Here is a 15,144-nt window from a genome sequence, read left to right on the forward strand (position 1 = left end):
GTGTGTGTGTGTGTGTGTACACATACACAGATGACCACTCACCCACAAATGTGTCTATGATATGATATATTAGTTATTGTAGAGATTTCATACACAGCAGAAACAAAATAACATGAATTCACACAATAATTCAATCCAAGGACGGTTTTCAGTCCTGCATTAAGTTTGAAATTATCTTTTGGAAATTTCTGCAATGTATAACTCTACAATAACGACTACGTCATTACTGAACACATCTACAACTAAATGTGTGCATGTTTGTATTTTTCTAATTTTTTAATTATTATTGATCAATTTAATTGATTATTTAAACATACCAAAAAGATTTCAGTGCACCAGCAATCATCACATCGGAAGAGTATGGCTTATGAAACCCACTACTCGTATCCAATTCACTGGAAAGTCGATTAGTACCATTTCCACGACATATGTGGCACGATTTGCGACGCACCAATTTCACACCTGTTCTGGGGTCACAGTGATTCCAATGTGACTCCCATATTTTGCGTGATTCCCGCAAATGTATGTCGATTTGTGATGCAAAAATAGATCAAGCGTTTTTTAGCTACAGTCACAGTGACTCCATCGTGACTTCTCTAAATTTCGCGTGGACTCATAGTCATTTCTTGTGATTCCTTGTGTTTTCCGTGACTCCCAGTGATTCCGCTGTGTTTCCCGTGACTCCCAGTCATCTCTCGTGATTCCTTGTGATTCCCGTGACTCCCAGTGATTCCGCTGTGTTTCCCGTGACTCCCAGTCATTTCTTGTGATTCCGCTGTGACTCCCGTGACTCCCAGTCATTTCTCGTGATTCTACTGTGACTCCTGGCCGTGACTCCCAGTCATTTCTTGTGATTCCTCTGCGATTCCCATTTCCTGTGATTCTCCACAATTCTTTATGATTCCTCTTTGATTCCATTGATGTGTTTCAGGTGGCTTTTTGTGCTTCCATGTGATTTCCTGTGATTACGTGTGGCTCGATCGCTGTGATTACTCGAATTATATTTTACTGTTTGCTTTACTACTGTCTTCGTTGTTTCCAGTGTGTTGCTAGATTTCCCTGACATGGTACGTACCGTTTATTTCTTTATTTTAAAATATATTTATTTTTTGAGGTTTTCTAAAACAACGTATAGACTTGAAGTCTATCACAGCAAGTCCTACAACAACATCACTTAATTTTTCTAGGTTGTAATCCCCGCATCACGGTAGAGTGTATAGATGTCCCAGCTGTACAGTAGTCAGAGTAAGCTATCTCATCAGGCCAGCGGCTCACGGTCTGTTGCAAGATCAAAGAACTGCAGGTGAATTAAACGTCGTCAATTCCAGTACGGTTGTTGTATTCAATCATCTGGAGCTAGATATTTAGCAAAGCACAAAGCAAAACTTCCAAAAAATGGAAAATAGCTAAAAGGCCAGGCAGCGCCACTGTTCACCTATGGGACAACTGTCAGAGGCGTAGGAGTGCCATCCAGGACTGAGGTGGGGAGAAATCTGCGACTATTGGAACTTCTAGCTCATTTTCTTCCACTGGTAGCTTGCTTAAATTTCAGTATGACCTTTTTCTCTATAGTGATTATAGGCTGCTGATTGGGGGTCCATGGTTCCCGTGTCTGTCATCGTTGAAGATGCATGCTCCTATACGCCTACGACTCTCTAAAGATGTTGAGTTCCCGTACACTATCATTGAACATCCGAAGACTTGGTAACCAACCCCAGGCAAGTCTAGTTCTGAAGCTGTCAAACATATTCAACCAATTCTAGTACTGTACTAGTCTGCGCATCCCTAATTTCCCTCCTTCTTTTCAACTTTCGGACGTCCTCAGGAAGTCCAAAAGAGGGAGGAGCTAATACGCGAGACTGATTTACTGCATGCGTAAACTATATTGGTTTATCGTTACTAGCAGAAATTCTAATTCTGCGAGTACTTGCTAGTTAATTATTGTCTAATGCGTATTGACACACTGTGTTGTTTTTTAGTTATTTAGGTATTAGTTTTGTGGCCATGCCTATATGCAGATATAAAGTACTGAGGAAAATCTGGGATCTCACGCATTTTCAGTATTCCAGGTTGTCAACTCTGCTGTACTCTGATCAGCGTCAGTTTACTTATCAATTTAGAACAAATTGATGATGATTTTTTAGCTGGAAGGGAGAGACGACTAACGTTGGGTTGTTTTTGGCAGACCTTACTTAGTCCAGTGTTTACTGTGATACTGCTGAAAAGCAAATCACGTGGGCTATCAAGACCACAGTCACCACGCCTCTTAGCGCGCGTTACGCCTGGCCACTTCTATGCTTCTGCCGCTGTATGGCCACAAAATCACGTCTATAGCTAAATGGGCAAGTTCAACAACCTTAATAGCAAGGTTTTCAACACACATGCAGAGATGAGTACTGCATGCATGATGAATGCTCGAGTTACACGCTATTTCTCACCAAATTTTCTAGCTTTCTGTATAGTGTAATTAGATATTAATTAAAAACTATGAAATTATGTCTGTGCATACTGGCTATGTTGTGCTGTTGCAAGCAGCAACGGTGGCAGGCATGATAATTTTAAAAAGTTTTCAGGATGTCTTAGACTCCGGAAACCCTCCAAGCACTATCATCTGAAGTGTTAGTTGATCAATGACTGATGCTCAAGAGAAGCCGCATCAGGCCTGGATCCAAGAATTTTTTAAATAGGGGTTGACCTGGTAGCAGTTATTTATAGCATTACTAATTTTCTCTTTTCTAATGAAATTATATGAAATTATTGAACCACGCCTATTGGAAAAGGGGGGTTCAACCTCCTGAACCCCATCTAGATCCGGACCTGCGCATCTACCATTGACAACGTAAAGTTAGTAGACTCTCTCAGATGATCCAAAGAATTCAAGCGGGGCAAAGTGGTTAGTAAATTCATGATAAAATTGTGTCGTACAACTGAACTTCAGAAACGACCTGGAACAATATTTGGCAAAAATATAAGGTGTATGCAATTTAATTAATTTATAAACACTCGAGTTTTAATATTTATTTTTAGCAAAACTTTGGCTCAATTAAAAGAACGGGCGGCTATTAGCATTTGATATTACTATGCCATTATTTTCAAGTTTAAGTGTTCAATTAAGGCTTTGTTTTCACGCCACCCATGCTATGACGGTTTCAAACATCTGACATTATGGTTTTAAGAATTGAAATCTTTGTATATACATGCACCCATGCACTAATGAGTACACGAGCGGAATATTCAAAATCTGGGGCGTATCTAGATATGTATGGGGTGGCCCACCGCGCCCGGGCCAGCCAGCCTGCCTTTCACCTTTCTGTAACCAAATGCAAGCTCGAAACGTTGCCGTTTTTTTCGAATCACATGCAGAACAATTAATCTAGTTAGCAAAAGATCGACTTTCAATCTTTTAGATATTTACTAAGATTGCCTTCCAACGTCAGAAAGGGGCGTGGCTAGGTTGAATAGTATTTGGGCCGTGCACCCCTAGGCTACTGCAAAATTCTGGATCCGCGGCTGAAAAATATAAACAAACAAATATTCTCAAACGACACTGCTAAAATCAACTGTTTGCTAAACAATTCGCTTTTTCTGCCATCAAATGCGAATTATAGGTGTGAAATTGGATTGCTCTAGATGTTTGCGGTACAAGTAAAATGCACGCGCATTCTAACTTGTATACTGTACGATAATCTACACTAGCGAAACCATTCTTTTTTGTAATTTTTGTTTGTAGTTTAATGTCGTCTGCAGATTGCCACTTTGCGTTTCTATCTTGCAATATTTCTTCTAGACTCGTAAGTTCAGACATCTAAATAAATACATTTAGTGACGTGACGTAGTTAATTAACATATTCTGGTTAAATAAAAAATAAATATCTCATTCACTTTAATTGTTTCTTTCTTCGATTGAGTTTCTGGTTCATTTATTGGTTTTCTCATCCTCCATCGTATGTGTTCAACTACAGAAACGACAACAGACAATCCCGTCGCAAAGACCAGAATGACGAAAACGCCTTGCAAGTCAATAATCCGAAGATGCCTGACGTCTGTGGCTCCCGTGAACGACCGATACCCGTCACACTCCCCCGATTTTAGCCACCTCTTGGATACACGTTCAACAAATCCGTCTTCTCTCATTTTCAGAACTGCTAATGAAATGTTTTTCGTATAAGGCATTTCCTTCGGCAATCCAAACCGTAAGCATGCGCATTAAATTTTTTCCCGATTACTTGACTTTTGCATGGTTGATTGGAGGCGACGTATCCGAGAAAGGGCTCGTCCCAGATAAAAATATAATCTCCCTTTGTCTTATGCTCGACTCGACGAATGGCCTCTTCTCCATTGTCCACCAATGTGTCATCATTTGTCGTTATAAATCTATACATTCGTTGATGCACAGACTGCGTCGACGTCTGTAGAAAATCTACGATCGAGGAATCTCTTACTGTCCCGTATAATATCTCAGTTTGCGACGCCAGGTCGTTGATCGAATTGATATCTGTGGTAAACCTGTTCGCGGTGAGAAAAGCGGTCAGGTTGGCCGTGTACGTCGAAAGGATGACCAGACAGAAGAAGAACCACCCGGCGACGAGAATCTTTCCGGCAAAGAACGGTATAGAGTCTGGACCCTGCTGCATTGCTGTGGCATAAAACAACCAGAACGATTCCATCGCTTGTTCAAACTTTCGATAGTCGAGGACAGACGCTGGTCGCATCCGGGTCTTCACTGTGTGCGTGATATTTAATTAAGCTTTTTCGAAAGGGAGTGGACGATGCAGGCAATGACGGCAACGAGGACAACAACGGCTCTCGTGGCGACGTCGAATGGGTCGAGAAACGACCACATTCTCGGGCTTTCGTGTTCTCCCAAGTACATGAGAAGGCTCTTGCCGACGCCTGCGTAGGGCTCGGTGAAGTCGATGTACTTGGAACGACTTTCCGTGATCGTTAGAGCTGCGACAATTATGTCCACCTCCTACGAAAACGAAATTTGCTATTTATTCGTATTTTGTGCACCAGCACTCAAGCGGTTTGTACAGCTTGTACAGTATGTTTGCATGCATTGCCTGCCGATTAGGCGATGAGAGAGGAGCCAGAAAATCTTTTAAAAAATGAAGCATTGTTTAGGCAAGCCAAAAAAATTGACCGTGCTCAATAAATGCCACGTGGTCATGTTTCAAACTCACACACGTTAGTACTTCAAGAGTTTTAGACGACAAGAATACCAAACGAGTCATCACTGATTAGAGATGTAAACAACAAAACGTAATAATTTAGTGATACAATTTTCTTGGCGCATTCCTCGAGTTTTAAGGTGTACTGTACTTCTCGTGTGGAGCTGAGACAGGCTTCTCACATGAAGCCGATTCGTACACACGTACACACCATCCATCCCCAAGTCCTCGAGTGATCATCGACTCAGTCATGTTCTCATTATGCGTCTCAGGGGTACTAAAACTCTTGAAAGTGAATGAACAATGTTCTAGTATGCTTTCATTCCTCAATATACTGTAAATCTGTAACTACGTTCTGTATTTTTATTCTACTTATAATTTTTTAATAGACACAACATTCTAGACCACTATAAATGGTGGACTGCATATCTTAAAGATTTGTATATACTAAGTATAGATGATGGCGGATCTCCATGTGCAGATCACAAGCCCACAAGGAGCAAGTGGTCCAGACTCTATCATCTACACTACTTAGAGTCTTCTATATAATCTACAGCAAAGAAACGCATCTTGCCGGTTGTTCAGTACGAGAGCCTGCAGTCTGCGATTCCATTTGTCCACCTTTTGGCATCTCTTGTATATCTCTAATTTCAGACGCCTAGAAGAAATACATACATCAATGCAACGTAGCCAAGTAAACTAGAGAATGCTTTCTCACGTCCGTATTTAGGGTAACGGTTGTTTTCTCGGACTTTGTATCAGGTGGATTCCGTTCTTGTCTCATGCTCCTTCGCAGCCGTTCAAGTACGGAAACGACAACCGACAATCCGACTGCAAAGGCTAGAATAACGAAGACACCTTGCAAGTCAGTAATCCGGAGATGCTTGACGTCGGTGTCCTTTGTGGACAATCGACTCGTGCCACACACACCCGATTTTAGCCACTTGACAGCCAGAAGATCAAGAAATCCCGACTCCCTCATTTTCAGAATTGCCAATGAAAAATTTTTGGCGTAAGGCATTTGCTTGGGCATTGCCAAAGCGTACGTTTGAGTATTGAACCTTTTTCCAATCACGTGGCTTTTGCATGGTGGATGGGAGGCGGCGTATTCGAGAATCGGCTCATCCCAGATAAAAATAAAATTTCCTTTCGTTTGATATTTAACTCTACGAATGGCCTCATCTGCAGTGTCCACCAAGGCATCATCACTTGCATTTATAAATCTATACATTCGTTGATGCACTGGATGTAGAGACGTCTTTAGAAACTCTACTATTGAAGAATCCCTTACCGTCCCATACTGTGTCTCAGTCTGCGATGCCAAATCGTCGAGAGAATTAATGTCGGTAATAAAACTATTCGTAGTGAGAAACGCAGCCAAGTTGGCCGTGTACGTCGATATAATGACCAGACAGAAGAAAAACCAACCGGCAACGATGATCCGACCCGACACGAACGGAATGCGCTCCGGACCCTGTTGCATTGCCGAAGTGTAAAACAACCAGAACGAGTTGATACCTTCGACAAGCGACTGCAGAAGACAAGAGCCGTTTGCATCTGTGTTGCGACTTTGTCTGTAAGAACTAGTTAGCTTCTTTGAAAGCGCATAGACGACGCAAGCAACAACAAAGACGGCAACAATAGCTGCTCTTGTGGCGACGTCGAAAGGATCCAGAAACGACCACAGACTCGAGCTTGGAGAATGCTCCGCATACGCAAGAAGGGCTTTACCCACGTCTGCGTAAGACTCCGTAAAGTGTATGTACTTGGAACGACTCTCCGTGACAGCAATAGCCGCTGCAATTATGTCAGCTTCCTATACAACAATTTTTTGCTCATAATCATAAAAATTAATATCTATTTCTAGCAATTGTTGTGAATATTGTTTGTCGACAACTTGATTTTGAGACTGTTTTGTGACGTCTAACAACTTTGGGAATCCAAGGATTAGCGACAAACGAGAATCTTGACAATAATTTATTAACTAATTAATTAATCGCTGTTTTGTTTAAATTATATTTGTTACTATTACCTCTATCTGCAGCTTGTAGTTTATTATAACGACACAAGCATTCAAATTCAAGCAAACAAAGTTTTTGCTAATAACAACACGCATAACTAAACCGTTGTAATCATTAAATGTACATGTATAATTATTGGAGCATGAAGTGTAATGACACTACTCTATTTTAATACCCATATGTCTATTCCATCACAGTATATAAAGTAATTAATTTACTGTTATACTTAATAAATAAATTATTTACTTATTCTTAAATCAAATTAATAAATTCTTTATTTATTATTACATCTAATCAATAAATTATTGTTTGCATATGTATATTTGTATATTTATTTATTTATTTGCTTGCTTGCTTGTTTATCTGTTTATATTTATTTATTATTGTATCTAATCAATGAATTATTTATTTATTGTTATATTTAATCAATAAATTCTTCATTTATTGTATTACCTAATCAATAAACTATTTATTTATTGTTATATCTAATCAATAAATTCTTTATTTATTGTTATATCTAATCAAAAAATTATTTATTTATTTTTATATCAAATCAATAAATTCTTTATCAATTGTTATATCGAATCAATAAATTCTTTATTTATTGTTATATCTAAACAGTAAATTCTTTATTTATTGTTATATCTAATCAAAAAATTATTTATTTATTTTTATATCAAATCAATAAATTCTTTATCAATTGTTATATCGAATCAATAAATTCTTTATTTATTGTTATATCTAAACAATAAATTCTTTATTTATTGTTATATCTAATCAAAAAATTATTTATTTATTTTTATATCAAATCAATAAATTCTTTATCAATTGTTATATCGAATCAATAAATTCTTTATTTATTGTTATATCTAAACAGTAAATTCTTTATTTATTGTTATATCTAATCAAAAAATTATTTATTTATTTTTATATCAAATCAATAAATTCTTTATCAATTGTTATATTGAATCAATAAATTCTTTATTTATTGTTATATCGAATCAATAAATTCTTTATTTATTGTTATATCTAATCATTAAAATTTTATTTATTGTTATATGTAATCAATAAATTCTTTATTTATTGTTATATCTGATCAATAAACTATTTATTTACTTACGCAGTTCATTGTTTGTCCGACCATTCCGTTGCCTTCACCGGCCTCGTTTACCAATCCATATTTCAGATCGGGTGGCAGTGATAGATCGTACGTAAATCCCATCTCGTCAGCAATCCAATTCATCATGGCAACGACCATGCCCGTAAAAGGACCGTTATGAGCTTCACCCGAGAAAGTATTGTTTGGATCATATATAACAAACGGAGGCTCCTAAATTAGGCATATATACATTTATTCACAAGTAAAACAATTAATTTCTATGTAGCCAATCGGCTGAGAGTAATTACTATCATAGTTGTGGCTCTAAATACACCATCGGCAGGAACACATCTTGGTGGAGCTCTCCGGTAACGATCAAGGTTTATCCCACTCTCCACACTTGAAGGTGATTTTTTGCGTACCCATCCAGTAGTGACGTCATACAGTCCAATCTTAGAAGAATAAATATAAATGAAAGCATGAAATATTCCGTAATTGTGTACACTCTTACTGTAGCAACTAGAAACGGTCTTAGCTCTAAAATGTTGTAAAGCATGCTATAGACTCTCTCCGAATTGACGTCGAATTGAATCGGTCCAGTGACGCCATACAAATTGTACTATAAATGTAGCAGCACGATTTACAACTTAAACAAATTCTGACTTAAACAAAAATACCTCATTCACTATACGGAGAACAAAGTCATATGCAGTGAGATTCCACTTTCGGTAATCTTTTATGATTTGAAAGAGAACCACAAGTGAGTCATGCAAGTCAAGCACCTGAAGCTGAAAGTCATTCAAATTAGTCAGTAATTTGTAAGTATGCTATGTATTATAGTACTTTTAGCCAAAGACTAGGATTTGTTTGAGATAACAACTGTATTGATGGAACTGATTTGAGAAGTTGATCAATGTGAATACTTTGAGGTAGAGCTTTCTGAAGACCGTAGGTGTTAGATGGTACCACAAGAGGACCTGGTAAAGCAGCTGCTCGAGTCTAAAACAATGCAATGCAATTATATAATGATATACTGTAACTACAAAATAAATAAAAACAATAAGTCGAAATTAGGTACACATGCACCACGTCTCACCAAACACACGCACACACGCCCACACACACACACACACACACACACACACACACACACACACACACAACACACACACACACACACAACACACACACACACACACACACACACACACACACACACACACACACACACACACACACACACACACACACACACACACACAACCACTCAAGATCTAGAGAAGAAGACAACACTCACATGATCTGTTAACTGTCCAGTTATGATCCATGGCAGCAACGAATCCTTTTGTAAGCGAAATAGCTGTACAACAAACGTCTACAATTTCTATATCAACAACATTAATTTATGTCTCACATTTTTCACAATTTTGTAGCACGTGTGTGTATTACAGTGAACCAGTACGAAATCAACAAACGCACGAGAGACTCCAGCATCAACATCGACGAGATCACTCTTCTTCTCCAGAAAGAAATATTCCGAAATACGAAACGTCAAACTCTGATGCCTCAATCGGTTGATAAACGAAGTATCTATTGCCAACAAAGTCAGAACATGACAAGCATTAACTCCGAGTTCTCCTAGAGGCATTTAGGGCGGTGCAGGCCTGTACTTTCACCTTTAGCATAACGCCTCTGTCAGTGTGCACAGCACCTTACTTAAGTTTAGACTAGAGTTATATTTTGTAATGCTTGGAAGAGCACCACTGCTCTGACACAAACAGCAATCATACCACTAGCGTAGCGTAGGGGGGTAAGGGGCTAGGCCTCCTCAATCTTTGTAGACGCGTCAAGCAAAAACGCCATGTTCCCTCAGGTTATCGAATGAATCTTTGTCTATCACACTGTCCTGGCAATAGCGGACGTTCATACTTTGGAAGTACAAGGAAAAAAACAATAGGCGTGGCTTTGCAGTGTGATTGATCAGCCCCCAAACCTAGGGACCACGTTATACGCCGGTGATCATACAACGGTCTAGCTAGTAAGACACCACTGCTACAGGCAACAGTGAAGCAAAGGGACCTCTCTACAGTAAACCACATAAGCGTATACGTAGGAACCACCGTGGGGGGGGGGGCACGGGGTGAAGTACGTACGCGCGAGCCCTCAATTTTTCCAACTGTCAAGTGACGTACTAATATCTAAGGATACAAACTGATAACATTGACATGACATACAATATTACTGTACTAACACTATAGTGTTAATGTTTGTTTCCTGTCATTTTCTGTGTCTAATAAATTATATACACATATGATTAATTAATAACACATTTAGCCTTTTTGCGAAGCCACGCCCTCTTAGGCAGTTGTGTGCCCCTCAAACACGTCTACGATTAACTGCAGCTGCCATGCTAATTATGCTTACCACAAACCACTCTATATGCGAGAGGCGTGACTATCGCCACTTTGGTGTGACAGACCACGCCCTTATTTGACATATGACTTTTGGGGGTAGAGACTTTTATAGTATCTTTCTGTTGTAAATGCTAGCACAGTTGGTACCGTACACTGTATACTACAGTAATCACTGTATACAGTGTAGACAGTCTAGAATGCTCTGTAATCACACTTGATGGCATGCTACCCGCGCTAGATCATTTCGTACGCTTCAAAACCCTGCGGTTTGGCTGATTGATTGGCTATCATTCTTAATTAATTAATTAAATATGCAACAAGTTTGACCACACCCACCCAAGTTGGCCAGATTCGACCACTCCCACTTTGGGAGGTACCTACTTAGCCACGCCCGTTTGCTTCTAACATTTTGGAGGAGAACCCTGCAGTACTAGTCGATCTATAGTTTGCTTCTTACCGCCATTGTTATCGCCTACATACACTGCTGACGTCCAATTCATCTTTCTTGCAACAGCCGCCACGACGTCAGCATCTAGACCGTTTCCGTAGGCAAAGCTTAGATGAGACGATAAACACTGCGAGTGATCGTCGTGTCTGTAAGGAAGTGATACAACCGGTACTCGGTACCGAGATGCACAAGGGCCCAGACACAACGCGGTCAAGTGCACAACAGGATATCGATCGACCAAATCACACGCTTTAGCTAAATCGGACATAAATTGACGTCAAATTATTTGATAAATTTGAGAATGTTGGAATCAATTTAACCTGTTGATTGCACGTTGATCACTTGAATTTCCCTATTTCCCATCGAATTCTTGCCAGTGTCACTCAGCATCGCCTCGGTACGTACAGTCTCGACAGCCTCTCTCGAATGTCCGTTGTCTACAAGTATGTCTACACACGAAAATTGATGTGATTGGTGTTAATCAATATATTACATAACCGTGGGAGGCAAGTGGCCATAGCTCCCTCATAATCTCTCTGTCCTGCTGCATTGCTCACAAATGCAAAAACGCATGAATAACAAGTTTGCACAAGATTGTAATGTTTGGCCACCAAGACCTTAGAAGCTTTCTACGCCTGTGTGTTGTCAGTGGCGGATCTAGAAGGGGGGTAGTGTTTTTGGTGGAACCGGAAACGATGCTTAAGGGTTTCTCACGCAACAACTGGTCCTACCCATGACTGGTCCCAGGCTGGGGCTAGTCTAGGGTTGGGTTATGGTTCTAGGTTATATAGGGTTAAGGTTAGGGACCACTTACAGCAATACCGGACCAACTATGGCAACCACAGCTGGTTCAGGGAACCAGTTGTGGCAGCCACAACCGGTCCCCGGACTAGTTAAGGCGTGGGAGCAACTTAACGTGACAAGGTTTTAGAATTTTGAAAATTAAGGGTTTTAAGTAACTGTAAACTATAATTTTGTCAACTTCTCACACTGTCATGGAAATTTATATTAAAGTAATGGTACTCGTGTGTTTTTTGAATTTTACGCAAACCGTCAGTTCTAAATACTTTTATTCAGTACATCACAATCAGACTTGATATCCCAATTTCGTGAACTAATAGAGATCCCTCTCTTAAAATATTCTGGATCCGCCCTGATTATAGATTTTATTCCTCATTTACGTACAGGCAAGAGACTCCTTTTTTTGAAAATGTCTACCATCGGCAGTAATAGAGGTGATGAAGAAATGTACAAAGAGAATGACGTCGATGAGGCACAGAGAGAGTGACGAAAATGAAATCGTTTGCATAATCGTTGCTTGCACGACGTTGCCTATAAATGTAAGAGGAACGGTTATTATTAAGATTTAGGTCTGTTTACACGTCAATTGTTCATATTTACGTACATCAATAAGCAGCCAAGCCTCCTTGTTTATTGCGTTGCTACTAGCAAGTGGGATCTAGATCTTCTCATCAAACAAATTGAAAAGTTATGTAAATAGCATAAAAATTTACAAAAATCAAACTAATTAGAATTTAGTATTATTGTTTATATCGTATATCTACTGAAAGTTGCACACATGCAGTGATACTGCTTAGACAAGAAAAAAAGAAATAAAGAGATAAATTGCAATCTATGTGGTACAAGTGCAAGTAAGCACGTCAGTTAGTACTACACAGTTCCTTTAAGAATGTCTGCTATGATGAAGAGGAACAAATAACTTGGCATGGGCTTCCACAGCAGAATCAGGTAACCACAAAACAGCAATAGGTCACGTGCAATAGATATAAATGGAAGACACACAGCAAATCAAATACGTTAATTAACCCATGCACTCGTGATGTTATTACAAGAGCACTAGTAGCAGTGAGCAAACGTATGCACTATTATTCATCGAGGTCATGGGTCAGTCTCATGCTTCCGTGCATCTGTCATTCTCAGTACTTCTTCTCTGCCGTCTAGGCCGTCCGCTTACCAAAGAAAAATCACACCTGGATGTGATCATAGACTTGAATGATCATTCCAACTCCGAGAAGCACCCGTTTCGCTCCACAGTTGTGAGAGTCGTACAGTCGTGTTGCCCGAATCCAAATAATTAATTAATAGCGAGGCAACGAGACAGATCGAAAGTCTCGAAGACTGCGAAACGATCGACGTGAGTGTTATCACCGCGAAACGTAGATATTAACAACGAGCAAGAACAGAATAAATTTGGAAGACTTAGCTAGACATCCTGAACTTGATCGCCCACTTCCGTCTGTCCGCATACATCTCTACAAGTATGTCTCTAGCAAGGATACCGGCCCGCGGCAGCCGTCCATAATTTGGCCTCAGTCGCGTTCACGGTGCCACTCTAGTTCTGATAATTTTAACAACAATTCAAATTAATATCAATAACAATTTAATCTATTTTCATAATTTAATAATAAGTATCACTAAAAGACATGCATGACTTTTCAGTAACGTGTCAAAAGGAGATGTGTCAACTCTTCCATTGTCTGAATCTATCGCCATAATGGCGTCTAGTAGATAATAATGTGTGCTGACCAAGCATACTGCGAGAATAATTCTTCGTTAGATTCATGTGCTAAATTCAAAATGGTATATTACATAATAGAAAATATTAATTATTAGCAGTTACTTTGCTCTTGAGGCAACATCTTTAAATTTTTTTGGCCCATCTCCATGACAACGACATCTTCGGTCTCTGATCGTCAGGAAACGCGGCGAGCGGGTCGGGTTCGAGGGCCGGTGTACCAGCGGATTTGTTCCGGTTGATCAAATGCTCAAGCGTACGCTTGCGCACATGTTGTTCCTCGGATTTCCAGACGCTGTTTTATGTTGTCTTCTTCCGCGGATTTGTTCCGGGGCGGGGTAGAATTGCCGACACCTAGAAATTGTTTAGCGCATGCGTATTACATGTCAAACATTTATTTCTGTTCATTTGGCCATGCTAAAGCTTGTACAGGCTTCAGAGGCTTCTTTGTAGTATATGCAACCTGCAGCTGTGAACTGTCGCGATCTAGCCGTGGTTTGTACTCTCCGATCACTAGATAATTAATTCACTAGATAATTAATTCACTAGATAATTAATTCATTAGATAATTAATTCACTAGATAATTAATTCACTAGATAATTAATTCACTAGATAATTAATTCATTAGATAATTATCTAATGTGAATAGACGTACGGCAGGCTACGACAGTGAAAGGTATGAAATGGGTATCTAGACATGTTTTTGACGCTTTTGAAGAATCAAATGTATAAAACCTATAGTAATAGTTCTGTATTTGTGGTTTACCGCATGCAGTGATTTTGAATAGAAATTCGTTTGTAGTCGTCTACTTGTGTTGTAGACTCTAATATACTGTTGTGGCAGTTAGTTTAGATCTGCATGTGCATAAAATTCCTTGTGTGTACCTTCATGCTTTGATTAACTGACAATCTAATGCAGTGGAGTAAATGGATATACAATTGTCTAATTAGTTGATTATTTGAAAGTTTATGTGTTATTATTAACTCTACATAATAACCCAGGTTACTGAAGTATATTACTGAACTGAGTGCTTAATTATGTTGGGCATATGTGAGCTGCTGGCATGAGCTGCTTGATGCAATAATGCAGTGGAGTTGTTAGATTCTCTGCTGCAGTGAGTTGAGATAAATATTATGGTGTTATGATGATGATAATAATAGTAATTTTCTTTTTAAATTAGTTATAGTATGGTTGGCTTATTCTTAGTATGATATCAATAAAGTTGTTGTGTTTTTTGGTTTGTCATATTTAACAACAACAACAATAATAATAATATAATAATAATAATAATAATAATAATAACGTTTTGTTTGTTTTCCTAATCGGTACAAGAGTATTGGCTGTATTGCGACCATGTTACCTGCTGTTTGGCTAGTGCAGGTTCCTGCAAGAAAAATTAAGGATGTGGTCAAGAAGTCACAAGAAATTTGTTTCGTTCAATATAACATATTGT

The 15,144-nt window shown here is 39.0% G+C and overlaps 2 protein-coding genes and 1 long non-coding RNA gene across 3 annotated transcripts; all 3 read right to left on the reverse strand.

Moving 5' to 3' along the window:
- Positions 1-812: 812 nt before the first annotated feature.
- On the reverse strand, positions 813-4,712 carry LOC134180818 (glutamate receptor 1-like). Its single transcript, XM_062648003.1, has 3 exons — positions 4,227-4,712; positions 3,883-4,176; positions 813-959 (listed from the first exon to the last, which is right to left on the reverse strand). Exons 1-3 carry the CDS (start codon positions 4,710-4,712, stop codon positions 813-815), a joined length of 927 nt encoding a protein of 308 aa, XP_062503987.1.
- An 816-nt stretch (positions 4,713-5,528) lies between these two features.
- Positions 5,529-11,703, reverse strand: LOC134180819 (glutamate receptor 4-like). The gene is made up of 12 exons (XM_062648005.1): positions 11,652-11,703; positions 11,474-11,602; positions 11,163-11,408; positions 9,706-9,881; positions 9,589-9,651; positions 9,135-9,290; positions 8,969-9,079; positions 8,803-8,910; positions 8,600-8,743; positions 8,334-8,522; positions 5,890-6,987; positions 5,529-5,829 (listed from the first exon to the last, which is right to left on the reverse strand). Exons 1-12 carry the CDS (start codon positions 11,701-11,703, stop codon positions 5,722-5,724), a joined length of 2,580 nt encoding a protein of 859 aa, XP_062503989.1. The 3' UTR covers positions 5,529-5,721.
- A 598-nt stretch (positions 11,704-12,301) lies between these two features.
- On the reverse strand, positions 12,302-13,274 carry LOC134180694 (uncharacterized). Its single transcript, XR_009970035.1, has 3 exons — positions 13,129-13,274; positions 12,559-12,618; positions 12,302-12,485 (listed from the first exon to the last, which is right to left on the reverse strand). It is a non-coding gene; the product is annotated as an uncharacterized LOC134180694 (long non-coding RNA).
- Between the last annotated feature and the right edge of the window lie 1,870 nt (positions 13,275-15,144).

Source organism: Corticium candelabrum, chromosome 6, assembly GCF_963422355.1.
Source record: "Corticium candelabrum chromosome 6, ooCorCand1.1, whole genome shotgun sequence".
Lineage (NCBI taxonomy): Eukaryota > Metazoa > Porifera > Homoscleromorpha > Homosclerophorida > Plakinidae > Corticium > Corticium candelabrum.

What these genes read in the sequence shown, in the direction of transcription:
- LOC134180818 (XM_062648003.1), bottom strand. Translation starts at nt 4,712, where the DNA reads ATGCGACCAGCGTCTGTCCTCGACTATCGAAAGTTTGAACAAGCGATG. An exon ending in ATCAACCATGCAAAAGTCAA is followed by an intron (nt 4,177 to 4,226) that starts GTAATCGGGAAA and finishes GGATTGCCGAAG; the next exon opens with GAAATGCCTTATACGAAAAA. An exon ending in CGAAGAAAGAAACAATTAAA is followed by an intron (nt 960 to 3,882) that starts GTGAATGAGATA and finishes ACGTAATCACAG; the next exon opens with GAAATCACATGGAAGCACAA.
- LOC134180819 (XM_062648005.1), bottom strand. Translation starts at nt 11,703, where the DNA reads ATGCAGCAGGACAGAGAGATTATGAGGGAGCTATGGCCACTTGCCTCC. An exon ending in ATGGCCACTTGCCTCCCACG is followed by an intron (nt 11,603 to 11,651) that starts GTTATGTAATAT and finishes TTTCGTGTGTAG; the next exon opens with ACATACTTGTAGACAACGGA. An exon ending in TGTAGGCGATAACAATGGCG is followed by an intron (nt 9,882 to 11,162) that starts GTAAGAAGCAAA and finishes TGTTGGCAATAG; the next exon opens with ATACTTCGTTTATCAACCGA.